Here is a 17,717-nt window from a genome sequence, read left to right on the forward strand (position 1 = left end):
ATAGGGAAAGGTGGTCTGGACGTAACTGGCAGGCAATGGTCAGAAGCCTTGGACATACAGGTTGTATACAGAAAAGGTTTCTGTATCAATCAAAACCACCAGAGTTAAGTGCTACAAGCTTGGAATAAAAAACACAGCAATTAAGTTGAAAGCTGTGCTTATTAAAGAGGGAGGCTGGTGGTGAGAGAGAACCTACTGGAATATGAATACAGCTAATGGGAGATGTTGAAACATTGGATGGCAGAAACAAAATAATTAACAATTTCTAAGTCACATTGCCTAAATTAATTTTTAATTTCTCATTATACAGAAGACTGTTCTCAATCATTTTCTAGCTGATATCTTCACATAGGCGACAGTGTATCTCCCACTGAGGAATCTGAAAACTTAGATATGCTTTTTCTACCATTCTAGCTTGCATAAAGAGCATAGCCTTCCCCTGACCACATTCAAGAAGACCACCTCTGGAGATTCTCTAGAGAAGTTGACATTTCCCCCCCATAACTATAAAGGTTCTATCAGAAGATCCATGAACTTTGTAAATGGACTTTCATCTTTTGAGCTGTATTCAAGATTGCTTCTAAGCAAGAACATTTACACATAAAGAAGATTTTTAACATCATAAAATTTACCAATTTTGTTATATCTGTCATTAAGCAGAAGACTTATAGGATGAAAAAAAGGCTTCTAAAAACTCAGTTACCAGTTGTAGTATTAAGCTGGATGATGACTGTACATGAAATGTATTCATGGCTTTGAGCAAAATAACAATACACAACTTTCTCCTATATATGGAATGTAATGCATTATGTTTCTACAACACTGGACCTTAATGATCAGAAAATGTAGTGTCCAAGAGAAAAATGTTTCAGTTCGGATGCATGGTGCTTTTTTTCTGTGACTGGACTGCTAAATTACTACCTGCCTATTAAGATTCTCTCCACTAGTAAACTCAGGAAAATGGGGGTGAAAGTGTTGGTTGGGATCATTCATTCTTGTTGAAAGGAAAGGTTGCATTGCTTTTCCACAGTAGGACATAGAAAGTTATGTTTGCATCCCAGGAAATTTCCTATTCTGCTTTCTAGTATTATGGATTTATCTAGTGATAAAAAAAGGGAGGGATCCTACCTCTCAGGGAAAAAAACTTCATGATGACACCAGTTAGAGAATTTTAAATAGCTGAGGAGATAGAACAAGTCAAATGCATCAAGAAATGAATATGGAAAAGTCACAAATATATAACTCCCCAAAATAGCCTGACAAACAATTACAGTAATTCGTATTCAGAATCACTGACACTTTCTTTATTATCTTGAACATATACAAAAATGTTGATGAGGACTTTACTCATAACACAGTTTACTCATAACACAATTTGTCTTGCACATGGACAGTCCAAATTCAATCTCTCATACCCATATATTCCTCTGAGCACTGCTAGAAGTAATTCTTAAATATAGAGCCAAAAATGATTCCTGAGCATTGCTGGGTGTTGCCCTAAACCCAACTCAACCCACAAAAGTGTTGATGAAGTTTATTTTTCTCTGTGTTTTGTTATATTTTAGAGGGTGTGTTGATGATTCTTTTGGGCACTTTTTATTTTAACAGAACACATCATATTGAAATGAGTTTGTGACTATTCTAGAACAGGCATGGAAAGTACCTGACCACCTCAAACCTGGAGTTAGACTTTTCCTGTTTTATTATTTGAGAATGAAAATAAAAAGTTTCTGTTTTATGAGTAATATTGCTGATTAATTTAGTATTTGTGCATTATGTGGCCTGTGCATGCATAGATAATACACAAATGAATAATATGCAAAACAGAAATGGACATTAGATTTAACAACCAACCATGAGGCTTTTCATAAGTTTTGGTCCTCTAGCATCTAAACTCCTTTTTGAATCGTGGCAATCCCACCTCTTGTAAAATCTTTCTCCTCCCAGAATATGAGAATACGATCTTAATTTTTTTTCTTCAACCTTTTGCAATTTTGTATCTTATCTGGTTAGGTTTACCCACACCAAACTTTGATTGTTTTGCTCTTTTGCTTTTTTTACTCACACTCAGAAGTGTTCCAGGCTTACTCCTGGCTATTAGCTCAGAGGATACTCATGGCAGACTTGGAAGAGAGACCGTTTGAAATGTCAGAGATTGAAATTGGGTCGTCTATTGCAAGGAAAGCTCCCTATCCTTTGCACTGTAACTCTAGCCCCAAACTTTGAATGTAGTGCTAGAAAAGGAAAAAAAAAGGGAGGCCTCACTTAATAAACACTTTGGATGGATGATTGTAACAGAAGCAGCAGCCACTCCTAGATGCTAGAATCAAAAGTATTAGTGCATAAATTCAAAGAACAAAGCCAGTGATGAATATTAGTGTTGCTGAGAGTAGATCATTAGTGCAAGCCTCAGAATGACTTGAAGTAGTGGTTTTTTGTTGGTTGGTTTTGTTTTTTTTAGACCACACCCAGTGGAGCTCAGGAGTTTCTCTTGACTTTGTGCTCAGAAATTACTCTTGGCAGTTTCGGGGTAACCATATGGGATGTAACCTGGGTCAACCACGTACAAGCCAACAGCCCTACTCACTCTGGCCCAAGGTGTTTTTTATTTATAACATGTGAGTTGAAATTTCAGATGTTCCTGGCTGTCTTGTGAGGTTTCCAATTCTTCTCTGTCTGTCTCTCTTTCTCTCCCACTAAGGAAATCATGTAAAGAGAGGAGAGAGTGAACCTTGTGCTCCTGCATTCAAAGTATGTGATTACTCTGGACTATCTATATTTTTTGTTTGTTTCTTTTAGGGACACACCTGGCAATGCTCAGGGGTTACTTCTGGTTCTGAACTCAGGAGTTACTCCTAGCAGTACATGGAGGATTAAACTTAGGGCTTCCAGGGATTGAACCAAGTTAGCCTTGTACAAAGTAAGTGCCTTACCCTCTGCGCTATCTTTTAGTACATTTGTTGACATATCTATATTCTAATGCATTTATCTTGATTAAATGTTTCAGAAGTGATATTTCATGACTGACACTTTGAATTCTTACTGATGATGTATATTATTCAGACTACAATCATGTCTGTAATCACAGCGTTCAAATAAAGATATTTAAAGTAAAAGAATACTAATTGAAATCTTACAATGTACTTGAATCTGACCTAAAGTTGTTAGATACCATAAAATCAATAGTGAGAAAATTAATGTATGATTTTCATTTATTTTTCCTTCCTCTCCGTTATTGTTATAATGACATGGAGTCACACACATTTGGTGTTTTTACACATTTAGTAGTGGCACTATCCAGACATCACACTCCTTTTAATTGTAGTGTTTGAATACATGTGATCAAAAATAGCTTGAGGTACTGGATCATACACACACAAGTAGAACTTCAAGATACAAACAAGAGGCTGTTAGAACCTTGCTAAGGTGCATGCCAACGTACCTGGAATTGAACTCATGGCCTGGTGTTTGCAAAGTTTCTTTATCCACCGGATATCTCCCAGTAACCCAATTGTAGTTTTAGTATTTCATTGTATTTATCTTCAAGGAAGTAAATCAAATAACAACAATATACTAGACAGTTATCTTATTCTTTTCCACAGTATAGTTTTGTGACATCCATGAGATTATCTTCACCTGATATTAATGTTCAATGTTAGTTATGTGAAAGAGTAGTGAAAATTAATCATATTTGTTATTTTCTTATTTATACTTCACTGCAATTTTCTTTATTCCTTGTAATTATCATTAATGACTTTCGCAGTATATATTACTTTTTGTATTTTTATTGTGTTGTCTTCCCTCCACCCGTGTTCCCAGCATGCATCCCATATCTCCCTCTTTTATGGGGAGTCCCATAATGTTAGTGTAACTGTTCCCCACTTGTACAGCTTGTTGTAAATTGGGTATCGATTCTGTTGACTTTGGGGTTGGTGCTCAAGTCTGATCATTTTTTATTTCCACTAAATGTTTATACGGACTGTCTGGTCTTAGTACCATCCATTTTCCCCCCTCAAACAAGATGATTCCAGTAATGTGGTTCTGTTGGAGATATACGAAAAGATAAGCGAGAAGAAAACAAAAACAAAAACAAAGAAAAAAAAAGGAACTAAGAAGAGTCCGTCTAGTCAGTGGTCCTCAAACTATGGCCCGCGGGCCACATATTGTATTTGTATCTGTTTTGTTTCTTCGTTGCAAAATAAGATATAAGCAGTGTGCATAAGAATTCGTTCATAAGTTTTGTTTTTACTATAGTCAGACACTCCAATGGTCTGAGGGACAGTGAACTGGCACCCTGTTTAAAAAGTTTGAGGACCCCTGGTAGGTGTTATAATTTTCCTTTAGAAGAAGAAAGGGGGAAAAGAAGAAAAGGGTAGCAAAATAAAACAAGCAAACAAAAACAAGCAAAAACAAAAACAATAGGGCAGTAACAACAAAAGTACAAAAAGAACAAAAAAAGAACCAAAAAAACAAAGCCATCAACTATAAAAAACAAACAAAACAACAAAACAAAAGCAGTCAAAACCCCCCAAGTTAGCAACTACATGAAAAGGTTTCTGTCTCTTCTTCTTCTCTTTCTTAATTTCTTTCTTTCTTTTTCTTTCCTTCCTTTCTTCCTTCCTTCCTTTCTTCTTTCTTTCTTTCTTTCTTTCTTTCTTTCTTTCTTTCTTTCTTTCTTTCTTTCTTTCTTCTTTCTTCTTTCTTTCTTTCTTTATTTCTTTCTTTCTTTCTTTCTTTATTTCTTTCTTTCTTTCTTTCTTTCTTTCTTTCTTTCTTTCTCTCTCTCTTTCTTTTTCTTTCTCCCTTCCTCTTCCTTCCTTCCTTCCTTCCTTCCTTCCTTCCTTCCTTCCTTCCTTCCTTCCTTCCTTCCTTCCTTCCTTCCTTCCTTCCTTCCTTCCTTCCTTCCTTCCTTCTTCCTTCCTTTTGGCAAAGCCACAGTAAATATTGGGGAAATTAGAATGGGAATTCCCTTAGCCTAAGAGATACAGGGTTTGCAGGGTTTCTCTACCCTTTGGCAAAGCCACAGTAAATAATGGGGAAATTAGAATGGGAATTCCCTTAGCCTAAGAGATACAGGGTTTGCAGGGTTTCTCTACCCTTAAAGCATACTCCCAGGGGAACAACTATAGACACCATACATGGGCATTTTCACACCCCTAGGTCTTTTTATGGTGCCAGGAAACTTTCTGCTTAGTTGTGGATGATGACATCCTGCTTCTGTAGCTAGAGATCTTGTTATTTGTGGAGGTCATAGGAAGAAAGCTAGGAGAGAGCTTTTTTTTTTTTTTTAATGGTTCTAGAGGTTCTGTTCCAACATTGTTGTTGTAATCAGTCTTCTGTAATTAGTGATCTTGGTTTTTGCTCACATCCTAGGACAGAGCCTAGGAAGACAAAAATACAATACAAAAATTCCTTCCTGACACCTATATTCATTGCAGGGCTGTTTATAATAGCCAGACTCTTGAAACAGCTTAGATGCCCCTCAATAGATGAGTGACTAAAGAAACTGTAATACATATCTACAATGGAATATTATGCAGCCGTCTGAAGAGATGAAGTCATGAAATTTTCCTACACATTGATGTATATGGAATCTATTATGCTGAGTGAAATAAGTCAGAGGGAGATAGATACATAATGGTCTCACTCATCTTTGTTTTTGAGGAAAATAAAAGACATTTGTGCAATGATTCTCAGAGAAAAAATAAACCTTATATTTGACATGCTCTTAAAAAATGTGCTGTGTAGCCTCTTGGTGCCATGTGGCTCCAGAATGTAGATGATAAGAGTCTTAGACAGGCAAGGCTTGTGTCTTCCCCAGCCCACTAAGAATTTTTGTGAAAATTATGTCAAAAAAGGCATAAAAGATAACTAACATAGTTCATGATGTATCCTATAACCTTTATATAAATTGTCCTTTTCATAATTATCTTTCTATAATGGAATTCAATAACTATAACTAATAATAATGACTGGTAACCAAAAATTATAGGCTGTATAACCCAACTTGGGGGCTTAAAATAATCATTATTATTTAGCTATTTTTTTGTTTTGGATTTTGGGCCACACTAGGAGGAGATGCTCAGGGTTTGTCCCTGGCTCTGAACTCAGGAATTAGTCCTGGTGGTGTTCAAGGGCCATATGGCATACCAGGGTTCAAACCTGGATCAGTTGTGTGTAACACAAGTGTCCTTTCTATTGTACTAACACTCGATTCGCAAGTTCATGTTCCTTTTGTTTGTCAACACAGACACAGTACTTGGTGTTGATCATCACTGGGTAGTTCTTAAACTCGTTTTGACTATACTCACACTTTGAATCTTTACCAAGTTTCTCATATATCTGGACTGGATTGGTGTATGAGAGGCCTTTTCCTGAAATAATTGAGGCCTCTCTCCTTCAGATAAACCAGATTTCTTCGCATTTCCTTTTCCTTATTTTTTACTTTTCTTTTTTCTTGATTGTTTTATTAGGCTGCACTTTGTGTTGTTCAGTGTTTACTCCTGGCTCTGGGTTCAGGGTTCACTCCTGACAGTGCTCGGGGAGGCATAAGTAGTGTCAAAGATTGACCTCTGATCCACTGCATACAAGGCAACTGCCCTGTCAGCTGTACTATCATTCCAGCCCTTTCGTGTTTTCTAAGTCTCGGCTCATAACATACTTGTCAGTATCTCTTTGGTCAAAACAAATGACATAGTCTAGATTCAGCAGTAAAGATATACTGTGTCAGAAAGACAGAACAGGAGCACTTGCCTGTCACACGGAAGCCCTTAGTTTGAGCCCCAAGTCTGCATAATCTCCATAAAGACCATGTCCCATAGCTTTTGAGCCTGCCCACTAAAAATAAGATTGTGCCTATTTTAGTAGAAGTCACAAAATCAATTGCAAGATTGGGCAGATTGGTGTCCAATTGGTGCCCATATTGGGGCCCCAAATTGGGCAAGATTGATGGCAGTGGAATTGAAATTACTTTTCAATATATCACAAAGAGATCTTCTAATACTTTAATTCCTACTTTTATTTCTTGTTTTAGAGTCCAGTATGTTAAACTCACTTTTTCCTCTCATTTTTATTTTCCTCCTCGTCTTCCTCTTTCTCCTTTCTTCTTCAAATGTTTATAAGCTCTTAATATGTTACAAGAGACATACAGCTACAAATATAATGTACAGTGTTAGTCTCATTAAAAATCTAAAAGGCTCTCACTACCTCGAATGCTCATAGGTCCATTAGAGCCTTTTCTTTCTCTCGCTTTTGTAATTTCACTATACCCATAGTTAAATGCTAACGCTAGCTAACATTTTGGAAAATAACAGTGAGCAACAATGCTTTCCTCTAATTGTTTAAAATGATAGTGTTTCTGAGGAAGGGTTTCCAGCTGTTTTGTCTGATTTAATCAAGAACCCTTAACCTTATTATCTCTGGAGTTTGCCCCCTATGCATTTGCAACTCTCTTTATAAAGCACAGATGGCGGTGGCATTTGGTTCCTGAGAGGATTAGGAGGATGTGCCTTGCAGTGCCCTCGTTGGCATAGGAAGAAATAGACACAACCTGCTGTATCAGAGGCATATCCTTTTCATTTGTTCTCATATGTGTTTCCAACTATTTTGGTTAGGAGGTGAGTGAGGAAATTATCAGATTTGTGGGGAGTCCCAAATGTGTGAACTTCACTGACAGCAGAAATGGCCTCTGAAGGAATCTGTGACTAAATTAGAATGGCAAGTTGCTTCATTTCCTTGCCAGGACAATGGAACTGATGCTTGAGTGTATTGAGACACATAATATCTAAAAACTAGGCCTATGTCCCAGCCGTACTGCAGATCAAACTCTCAGAATCTTGGGAGTGGGATTTGGGTCTGGATTTTTTTTAATAGAGCTGCACTGCTGAATTTCGCCTCACTTAAGAATGTGAATGATTTGAGGAGACTTACAGGACCCTACAGGATTCAGAAACATCTCAAATTTGAAATGAAGGATACTTCAGTACAGAGAGAGATCAAAAAATTGTCAATAGGCCAGGTAAGGGGAAAGGCAAGATTAAAAGGTAGATATTCTAAGACGGAAGTCTGTGAATTTTCAGCCTCCTAAGAAAAGCCCCAAGTCACTTTTAAGCAATTACAGACATAAAGTAGAAGGAAAGAAAACCAGAAGAACTTTTTATCGAGACACGCATTTCTTAGAGAAAGAAAACCAAGAAATGAAACCATCAAACTGGATCATGATGACCTTCCAGGAAGAAGATTTTGGAAGAAGAGAGTGACTTTGTATTTATTTTCTATATACTGTAAATTAGTTGGCAGTCTCTTTGAATACTAAAATGTGAGCTAATTAAAAGTGACTCATCCCAGGGCCTAATTTAGAAATTGGAACAAATACTGAACTAAACTAGAGGCAGAGCTATTTCAAGCAATTGGGGCTAAGCTAATGCTTTAGGATCAGGAGAGAAATAGAATGGTGCACTTGGGGAAACCTCAGGTCACATCCCTTGTTCCACATGATTCCCTCTGTTTTTATTGTATGAAACTCTAGAGGGTCTTGAGGACCTCCAGGGTAGTCCAGGCAATCCCCATATCAGAGGACTCAAGTAGTACTACTTGAACCCTTGCAGTGAACCACTGACCCAGTTGTCTAAGAATCGCCCACCTGGGTGGGCTTCCTCGTCACCTGAATACCACTAAGGAGTCCCAGAAAAATAAATAACTAAATTACAATAAGCATTATCAAAGATATGGTATTGACAACGAGTTTATAAACATTTTAACTGTTACTAGGTGGGCATCTTTCCTCAAGAGGGACCTCATGGCCCATTTCCATGGTTTTGTAATTGCTTTCTTGGCCATACTCAGCTGAGGATTATTCCAGGCTCTCTGCTCAGGGATCACTGCTGGAAGTTCTTGAGGGACAATATGTGGCATTGGGAATCAAATCTGACTCATGCAAGGCAAAAGCCTTAACTCCTGTATCATCTCTCTGACCTTCATCTACAAGTTAATCACATACAGTGAACAAAGAGACAAGAATCTGTCAGTGTGGGGGTCTTAGCGGATGGATAAAGTCCATTTCCTACCAGTACAAGCAGGCTGAGAGGCCTCAAGAGGGGAGCTCTAGGATGAAGAAGTTGGGGGAACAGTTGTAAAATAGGCTGGTGGTCCAGGAGAAGAAACAGACTCAGACCAAGTTCCAAAGGAGCTTATGGCAAATTTAATGCTCTTAGAAAGAGGGTAATTGTGGTGGTAATTTATAGGCAATATTTAGTAATGCAGAGGGTTTGCTAGACTATTGGGGTCTGTATAGTAACAGTATAAACAAAAACCCTATGGAGAAATTAGGAAAATTCTCAAGTATGCTACATGTGATCCAATAACAAAGGTATTAAAATTCCATGCTTACAACTGTCCTTCCTCAGAACTTTGGCTGATTTCTTTCCTGGCAACATTACAAAACCGAGACATAAAAGGAAAAATCCAAATTCATTATGGGCCATAATACCTCAAGGTTTTTGGGCTGTGCATCTTTTTTTTTTTTTAATCTAATATAAGTGGAGCCTGTCCTAAAGAATTGTAGCTTCCTTTGGTTTTTAGAGGAATCGCGTCCTCTGGCTGTCCTTCGTATCTGGTTGTACTTTTGGCTCTGTATCCTGGCTCAGCAAGCTTTCTGGGTCCTCTAAACCCAAATTCAGCTCCCAACTCCCAAATTCCCACCCTCACCCTCTGCCTGCCTTCAGATCTACTCATTTGGATAGTCTCCCATATATGGAAGAAAAACTCATATCCTCTCTTGACACCCCTTCCCTAAAGCAGTATTCCTGCCCAGTTTGTCTATTGCTCTCCCCTACGCCAGTGTCCTTATTCCAAATTTGCAATTACATAACTAACAGATGCCTCTCCTTTGCTCTCACGTCAGCAGACACCAATTCCCAGGATTCTTCTTATTCTGCAGGAAGCTAGCTATTTGCTTTTCCACAGCCATTACCAAAACAAGCCCCTCCTTTTGTGGTTAGTATCAAGGGCTTTTCTTCACACTTTCTGGCTATGCCATCCACTCTATGAAGACATGCTTCTGACCATTAGAATGGGTCTGACAGGGTCCACTAAGCTCGTTTGTGATACGATCTATTAACTATTTTTATTCTGTGTTTTGTTTTTATAGTGAGTGAATAAATCTACTTCAAGGATACCTGAATTAACATGCTCTTGCAGCCCTTGCAAGAAGAGGTATGTATGTGTGTGTATATCTGCATATACACTTTGTGTGTATATATCTCTATATATTTATATGTGTTTGATTTACCAAGAGACAGCCACATAGCCACTGTGCAGAGCTCTAAAGTGTTTACCATTCTCTCTCTCTCTCTCTCTCTCTCTCTCTCTCTCTCTCTCTCTCTCTCTCTCTCCCTCCCTCCCTCCCTCCCTCCCTCCCTCCCTCCCTCCCTCCCCCTGGAGGAACTTGTTCAAATTCTTCCTTCATTGCTTGTTCAGATTCTACTTCTGACTAAGGCAGGGCTCATTCCGTCTCTCCCCAAAGCACTTCCTGGTTCTTACCTTCAATCTCTTTGTCATCTCTTAGTGCAATTGCAAAATATCGCTTGTTAATTAGAATATTCACACTACTTTCCAGGAAAAAGGTTATCAAATTTAAACCTGTATTTAAATTATCCTGAGGATAGATTTAGAAGATGTTTTGCTCCGAATCCCTGAATTTGCTTTAGAACAGGGTCCCAGCTCCTTGGAGCATAAAACAATTTAGGTGGAACTGAATAATACTGTTTTGGATCTCTACGGCTTTCTACTTCCATCTCACAGGCAGTGCAGTTTACAGTGTCTGACAATATGTATGTGGCTCTCAAATGCCCCAGGCTCCAGGGCTCCAGTCAGCTCAGTGACTGTACAAGTATCATTAATGGCACTAAGAGAGGAAAGAGAAATGACGCAGTCAAGTGAAAACCACTTTCTAGTCTGAAAGTCACCAAGCAAAAGGAGATTGTATTCTCTGTCCTCTAATAAAAGAAAAGACAAGATGGGTGGCCTCCAGTACCTCAAATGACCCCCAAAGTGTCTCAAATACTTCAAGTTATGAAACTACAGACAATGCAGCAAAGCCAGTTTTAAGTTTATCCGAGAAAAAGACAGGACAGCGTGTAGGACACTTGCTTTGCCCAAGGCCCATCAGGTTACATCTCTGGCTCCCCATGTGGTTTCCTGAGCCCCCTTGAGGACTCCAACCAGGGGGTGATCTCTGAGTACAGAAAGGGGTGGCCCAGAGACGGTATAACAAAACAGCATAAAGCAAGACACATGCACACAGAAAAAGTTTGCAATCACTCCAAGAAGCTAAAACAGAATAAAGCAAAAGACATACACACACACATACAGAGAGAGAGAGAGAGAGAGAGAGAGAGAGAGAGAGAGAGAGAGAGAGAGAGAAAGTTAGCAATCATCCCAAGAAGGTAAAACAAAACAGAATAAAGCAGAAGACACACACTGAAAAAGTTCGCAATCATCCTAAGAAGCTAAAACAAAACAGAATAAAGCAGAAGACACACACACACACACACACACACACACACACACACACACACACACGTTTGCAATCACCCCAAGAAGCAAAACCAAAACAGAATAAATCAAAAGACTAACTCAAGAAAAAGTTTGCAGTCATTCCGAGAAGCTAAAAAAGAAAACCAAAATAATGCAAAACACACGTACACACACAGATACAGAAAAAAAGTCTGCAATCACTCCAAGAAGCTAAAACAAAGCAGAAGCAAAAGACACACACAAGAAAAAGTTTGCCGTCACTCCAGGAAGCTAAAAAAGAAAACCAAAATAATTGGGAACACATACACACACAAACACACAAGAAAGTTTGCAATCACTGCGAGAAGCTAAAGCAGAATAAAGCAAAAGACACAAACACACAAAGTTTGCAATTATTCCAAGAGCTAAAACAAAATAAAGCAAAAGACACACTCACACACAGAGAAAAAGTTTGCAGTCACTCCAAGAAGCTAAAGCAGAACAAAAGAATGCAACACACACAAACACACAGTTTGCAATTATTCCAAGAAGCTAAAACAAAATAAAGCAAAAGACACACACACACACACACAGAAAACGTTTGCAGTCACTCCAAGAAGCTAAAACAGAACAAAAGAATGCAACACACACACACACACAGAGAAAAAGTTTGCAATCACTGCAAGAAGCTAAAACAGAATAAAGCAAAAGACACAAACACACAAAGTTTGCAATTATTCCAAGAAGCTAAAACAAAATAAAGCAGAAGACACACTCACAGAAAAAGTTTGCAGTCACTCCAAGAAGCTAAAACAGAACAAAAGAATGCAACACACACACAAACACAGAAAAAGTTTGCAGTCACCCCAAGAAGCTGAAACAAAACAGAATTCAAAAGACACACACACACACAACACACAGAAAAAAAAAACTTTGCAGTCACTCCAGCCCCTAAAAAGCAATCCACTTCACCCACAAAACTCATCAAAAGTCATGCAACCGGGTAAAGAAACCAGCCTGTCAATCACATGAATCATCTGTACAGAATAAAACAGCGTCTTGTCCAAAAATGAAACCGAGAAAAAAGTAAAAGACAACACACGCCTGGGCCCACACCAGCCAGCCAGCCAGCCAGCCATCCATCCAGCCACCAAACACCAGCCTAAGGCATTCATTCCCTAGGCCTAGGGCCTGTCCAGTCCCGCGCACGCGCACTCCTTCCGGGGCGCTCGGCCGGTTTGAGAGTAGGGGCGTGGCCAAACACAGGGGCGTGGCCAAGGGACTTCCTTGCGTGATGACGTCCGCGCGGTGGGCGGAGTCGCGCGGGCGGGCGGCGGCGGCTCCGTCGCGCGAGGCGAGAGGCTCGCGGTGGGCGTCGCCGCCTCCCTTCGCCCTCCGCCCTCCGCTCTTCGCCCAGTCGCCGTCCGGTCCCTCGGGAGCCCGTCATGGAGCGGTGGGCGCGGCTCGGGCGGCCCCGCTGAGCCCGGGGCCGAAGCTGCGGCTCGGGGAGCGCCATGCCTACCCGTGAGTGAGGGTCGGACGAGGGAGGGGCGGGGGGCGCCGGGGGGGGGGGGCGCGGAGTGCGCATGCGGGTTTCGATGTCCGCAGGTGCCGGCGGACCGGAAGTGGAGTCGCCTACCGAGTTGCTTTCGCTAGGCTAGAGCGTCGCTTCCAGTCCCGTCTCGTCTGTCCTCTCGTCTCGTCTCGACTCCTCCGGACCCGTCTCGACCCCGTCTGTCACCCTGCAGCCGGGTCGGCTGCTCCTTTCTCCCCGCTCTGCGGGGCGCTGGGGCTCGAACCCGTGCCACCCGCGTTCCCTGCTGGCTCTCTGGGTCCCTCGGGGCATTCAGGGCACGGTTGCTACTGCTCAGCATTATTCTGATGGTTGTCAGGATCGTCCCTAGTAGCATGCCTGAATAGCCTCCTGTCATTGTGCTGTCATTCTTGGCATTCGCAATGTCCTGTCATTCTTGGCATTGTGACTGTTACACGTTACACCTGTGTAAATCAGACTCTGGATAAGTCATGCTGAGGATGATGATGATGATGATGATGAATAATGACGATGAAATTCATGAATAAGACCTAATGATGCTGCTGAAGATAAATAAGAAGGACCAGTGATGATGACATTACCTGTCATCTTCATCATGACCACATATAACACTACATATTTATAAACGCTATAAACGTTATCCTTATGGTTCTGTGTCATGATCAGAACTGTCATTCTCATCAGCAGCAGCATTCGTAAACATGTTAGGATTTTTCAGCATCCTTATTGCCACTGTTACTGGCCTTAGTATATATAAATTCATATTGTGATCATTGTTATTTGTCATTATCGGAACTGTCTTTATCATTGATTATTGATCATTAGCATTATCATTAAATCTTATTCTTTTTTTCAACCGGGGGGGGGGGGTCACACCCTACAGCCTTTAGGGGGTCCTGCTGGCTCTCTACTCAGACCTCCTGGCAGGTCCCCGGGATCCTATGGGATGCCATATAGGATTCGAACCACCGTCCTCGTCCTCCTGCATGCAAGGCAAACGCTCAACCTATCTCTCCGGACCCTACTGTTTGTTTGTTTATTATTTATATGCTCTCGGGTTACTCCTGGCTCTGCACTCAGAAATTGTTCCTATCAGGCACTGGGATCTCCCCATGGGATGCTGGGGATCGAACCCAGAACCCAGGTCTGTTTGGGGTCAGCAGCTCCAGCCTGTAGGTGAGAACTCTTAATGCATGACAGAGACCCAGGTTGCTGATATGTTTTCTCCTACGTCTTTTTTCATTTGGTTTGGTTTGGTTTGGGGCCACACCCGGCTATGCTCAAGAGTTACTCCTGGCTCTGAAGTCTCTCCTGGCAGGCTCGGGGACCCTAAGGGATGCTGGGATTCCAACCACTATCTGTCCTGGGTCGGCTGCATGCATGGGGGCTTTATCGTTGCCCTTGGGATGGCGCCAAAGCCGAAAATAACCGCCGCCCCATCCCTTCTGCTGCCACTTCTCGGGAACTCCGGCGGGATGCAGGATCCCCCGAGTGGTCCAAGCAGATTCTCTTTGGGGGGACTTAGTGTAGGCTTTGGGGCCGCCAACTTTGATCTCTTTGGGGCTGCCAGTTGGCGACTCACCTGGTCTGTGACTAAAAGTCACCCAAAGCAGAAGGAACTGGAGAACAAGTTTCTGCCCTGTAGGCCCAGCAATCTGCTTGTTTAGTAAATGAATGTCCTGATCGTTATCCAAAGACCTTCAATTACATGTGGCTGTGGCGGATATTGGAAACAAACCTTGTGGTACTACTTATGACCCGTTTCAAAATGCCACAGAGAACAAAGTGGCTTCAAATTCAAATTCGAATTCCTTATCCCCTACGGATATGTGTGTGCAGATTTGGGAAGCTGCTCATCTTGGAACAGGCTATTGCTCTGAGATTCTTTTCCAGGGGGACTCTTTTCAGTGCTCTGTACTGTGTGATTTTTAAAGACTTGTCACTATTTTCCAACTATGTTTTCATCTTTCTAAAACAAATCACAACTTCTCCTAATTGTCCTTATTTTATGTCTACCTCTGATATCTATTAACGGTGGGGGGGGGCAAAGAGGACTTATTTTTGATATTAGAAAGTTTTTTTTTTTTAATGCTGTGGCTGGCCTTTAAATTTAACGCAAAGATTGTGGCTCCCCCAATCTTTTCCTTGATACAGTATTTCCTTGATACAGTATTCTCTGTGTGTGTGTGTGTGTGTGTGTGTGTGTGTGTGTGTGTGAGAGAGAGAGAGAGAGAGAGAGAGAGAGAGAAGAGAGAGAGAAATTCCTATTCTTGGATTTTGTATCTATTAAAGATGTAGGCATTTTATATTTTATCTTATATGTGTGTGCTTATTGTTGTGTTGACATTTGAGAGAGAGAGAGAGAGAGAGAGAGAGAGAGAGAGAGAGAGAGAGAGAGAGAGAGAGAAATTCCTATTCTTGGATTTTGTATTCATTAAAGATGTAGGCATTTTATATTTTATCTTATATGTGTGAGCTTATTGTTGTGTTGACATTTGCTTTGAGAGAGAGAGAGAGAGAGAGAGAGAGAGAGAGAGAGAGAGAGAGAGAGAGAGAGAGAGAGAGTAATTCCTATTCTTGGATTTTGTATCCAGTAAAGATGTAGGCATTTTATATTTTATCTTATATGTGTGTGCTTATAGTTGTGTTAACATTTGCTTTCCTCCCCGTCCCACCCTCAGTTTGTTTCCATTTTATTCGGTTAGACTAGAGGAGCATATTCACCATCATTAGCATTACAGTATTTTGAAAGTCTCCATCTTTCACTTTCTGAGAAAGCAAAGGAGATGAATAACACTGTTCTTGAAAATTTAGGCTTCGTGTGAAATTTATTGGAAAAATGTCAGTACAAACAGGATGAAATTAGGCATTTCAGTTATGTCTTGCTTCTCTGGCTTCATAGGGTAGATAAACAAAACATTTATTTTTGATTCATGATTCACAGTACAGAATGTTATTAGGGCTCATCTTGATCTTTTTGCGCCATTAAGAATGTAGGTTTCTGGGCCGGAGAGATAGCATGGAGGTAAGGCATTTGCCTTTCATGCAGGAGGTCATCGGTTCGAATCCCGGCGCCCCATATGGTCCCCCGTGCCTGCCAGGAGCAATTTCTGAGCCTGGAGCCAGGAATAACCCCTGAGCACTGCCGGGTGTGACCCAAAAACCACAAAAAAAAAAAAAAAAAAAAAAAAAGAATGTAGGTTTCATAACTCGATCGAAAGACTAGTGAAATGCCCATGTACCGATATTGTTGATATTTGTTATGGTCCAGTCCCTCTGGTTGCATTAAAGTGTGGTACTAATTGGCTGTACCCATGTGAAGTCAAGTGAAACTCACTCATAGTTAGAACCAACGGCTTTACTTGATAGTTAGTGCAGAATAGAACTCAGAAATTTTGTGTACATAAGCTGAGTCCCAAATTATTACTTTCCTTAGTTGTGTGTGTTGGAGTGACATTTTTCCCAGAAAGCTCAGTTGTTGTTTTTTTTTAATGTCAGATGTGTTACGCTGCTCTTTCACTACATCGACCCTTAGGAGTTAAGTATAATGCTTTTCTGTAAAATGGAAGTTTAGGGAAATTTACATTTACAGTCTCTGGCTAATTCTTAAAGTAACTCTTCTAAGTCCTTAGAATTAGTTTCCTATTGCTATTGATTATTTGGCGTATTGAGGCTGTCATTGAAATTGGTACTGGTAATCAGAAATAAATGGAGCATAGTATGCCCTGAGCAGTTTTGTATCTCTTAGATGGACTGTTAACAACTTCCTTACTTTGGATTTCTGTAGAGTCTTAAGAAAGCTCTTAGCTGAGTGGAAACTGCTGTGACAAAGGAACAGTTCTGTGGTCCTGTAACTCTGGATTTGGCTGGTAGTTTTCAAGTCACTTAGCACAGAAGTCAAGATTTTTTACCGACTGATCTTTGCAAATCTACAAACCTATAATTAGATATCTGTCTCTTCAAGGCCTTTCTTTAGTCCTCCTTCCTTCAGAAGACACTTAAGAAAATCTTAGAGATTTTCAAACCCTGAATCCGAAGACTAGTGGAAAAAACGTTGAAGCTTCTTAATCCCACAATTTGATTTTGTTCTGTACATTGGACTGTGACTTGCAGATCTGGCTCCTATATTCAGTAACCACAGTGAGCATAGGTAGCATTTATTTTTCCTGACCTTAAATTGGTAAGAATTTATCTTTTCTCCTCCTTCTGGAATATTAAATTGCACATAAACTTGACCAGAATTTCAAGAATGCTCACAAGAAAATTTAACATATTTTCCTTTGTCTTCAGTCCTGGCCTGGGAATTTTTGCCACATTGGTATATCTCTGGTGTATTTCACTGCTGTGCTCAGTAGATGTTTGGTAGATACCAGAGTAGACACTGTTTTAGTAGATGTTTGATATGAAGTAAAAGTACCTTGCTGATTCACAGATAAATTGCCTTCATCAGAGGTAAATAGTCCTGAGCAGAGTAAATTGCACTCTTTTATGATATGTGAAAAGCTGAGGTAAAAGTAAACCTTTAACCATTATTTGTGTGTATGTTTACAGTGCTTATATGGGGTTAATGGTTCCTTTTCTTAACTTCAGTATTGGTCCTATTACATGGACAGATTTGTTAAGCCTGGGTTATGTGGTCCCTCCTTGT

The 17,717-nt window shown here is 40.4% G+C and overlaps 1 protein-coding gene across 2 annotated transcripts in view; it reads left to right on the top strand.

Moving 5' to 3' along the window:
* The first annotated feature begins 12,924 nt into the window (after positions 1–12,924).
* Positions 12,925–17,717, top strand: part of EFR3A (EFR3 homolog A) — a 110,264-nt gene continuing 105,471 nt past the window's right edge. The window contains exon 1 of one of the 2 annotated variants that reach the window (XM_049765568.1): positions 12,925–13,038. In XM_049765568.1, the coding sequence (XP_049621525.1) occupies positions 13,029–13,038 (10 nt within the window). In that variant the 5' untranslated portion in view covers positions 12,925–13,028. The remainder of the gene's footprint in view (positions 13,039–17,717) is intronic. The other variant, XM_049765569.1, reaches the window with a different exon arrangement.

Source organism: Suncus etruscus, chromosome 19, assembly GCF_024139225.1.
Source record: "Suncus etruscus isolate mSunEtr1 chromosome 19, mSunEtr1.pri.cur, whole genome shotgun sequence".
NCBI lineage: Eukaryota > Metazoa > Chordata > Mammalia > Eulipotyphla > Soricidae > Suncus > Suncus etruscus.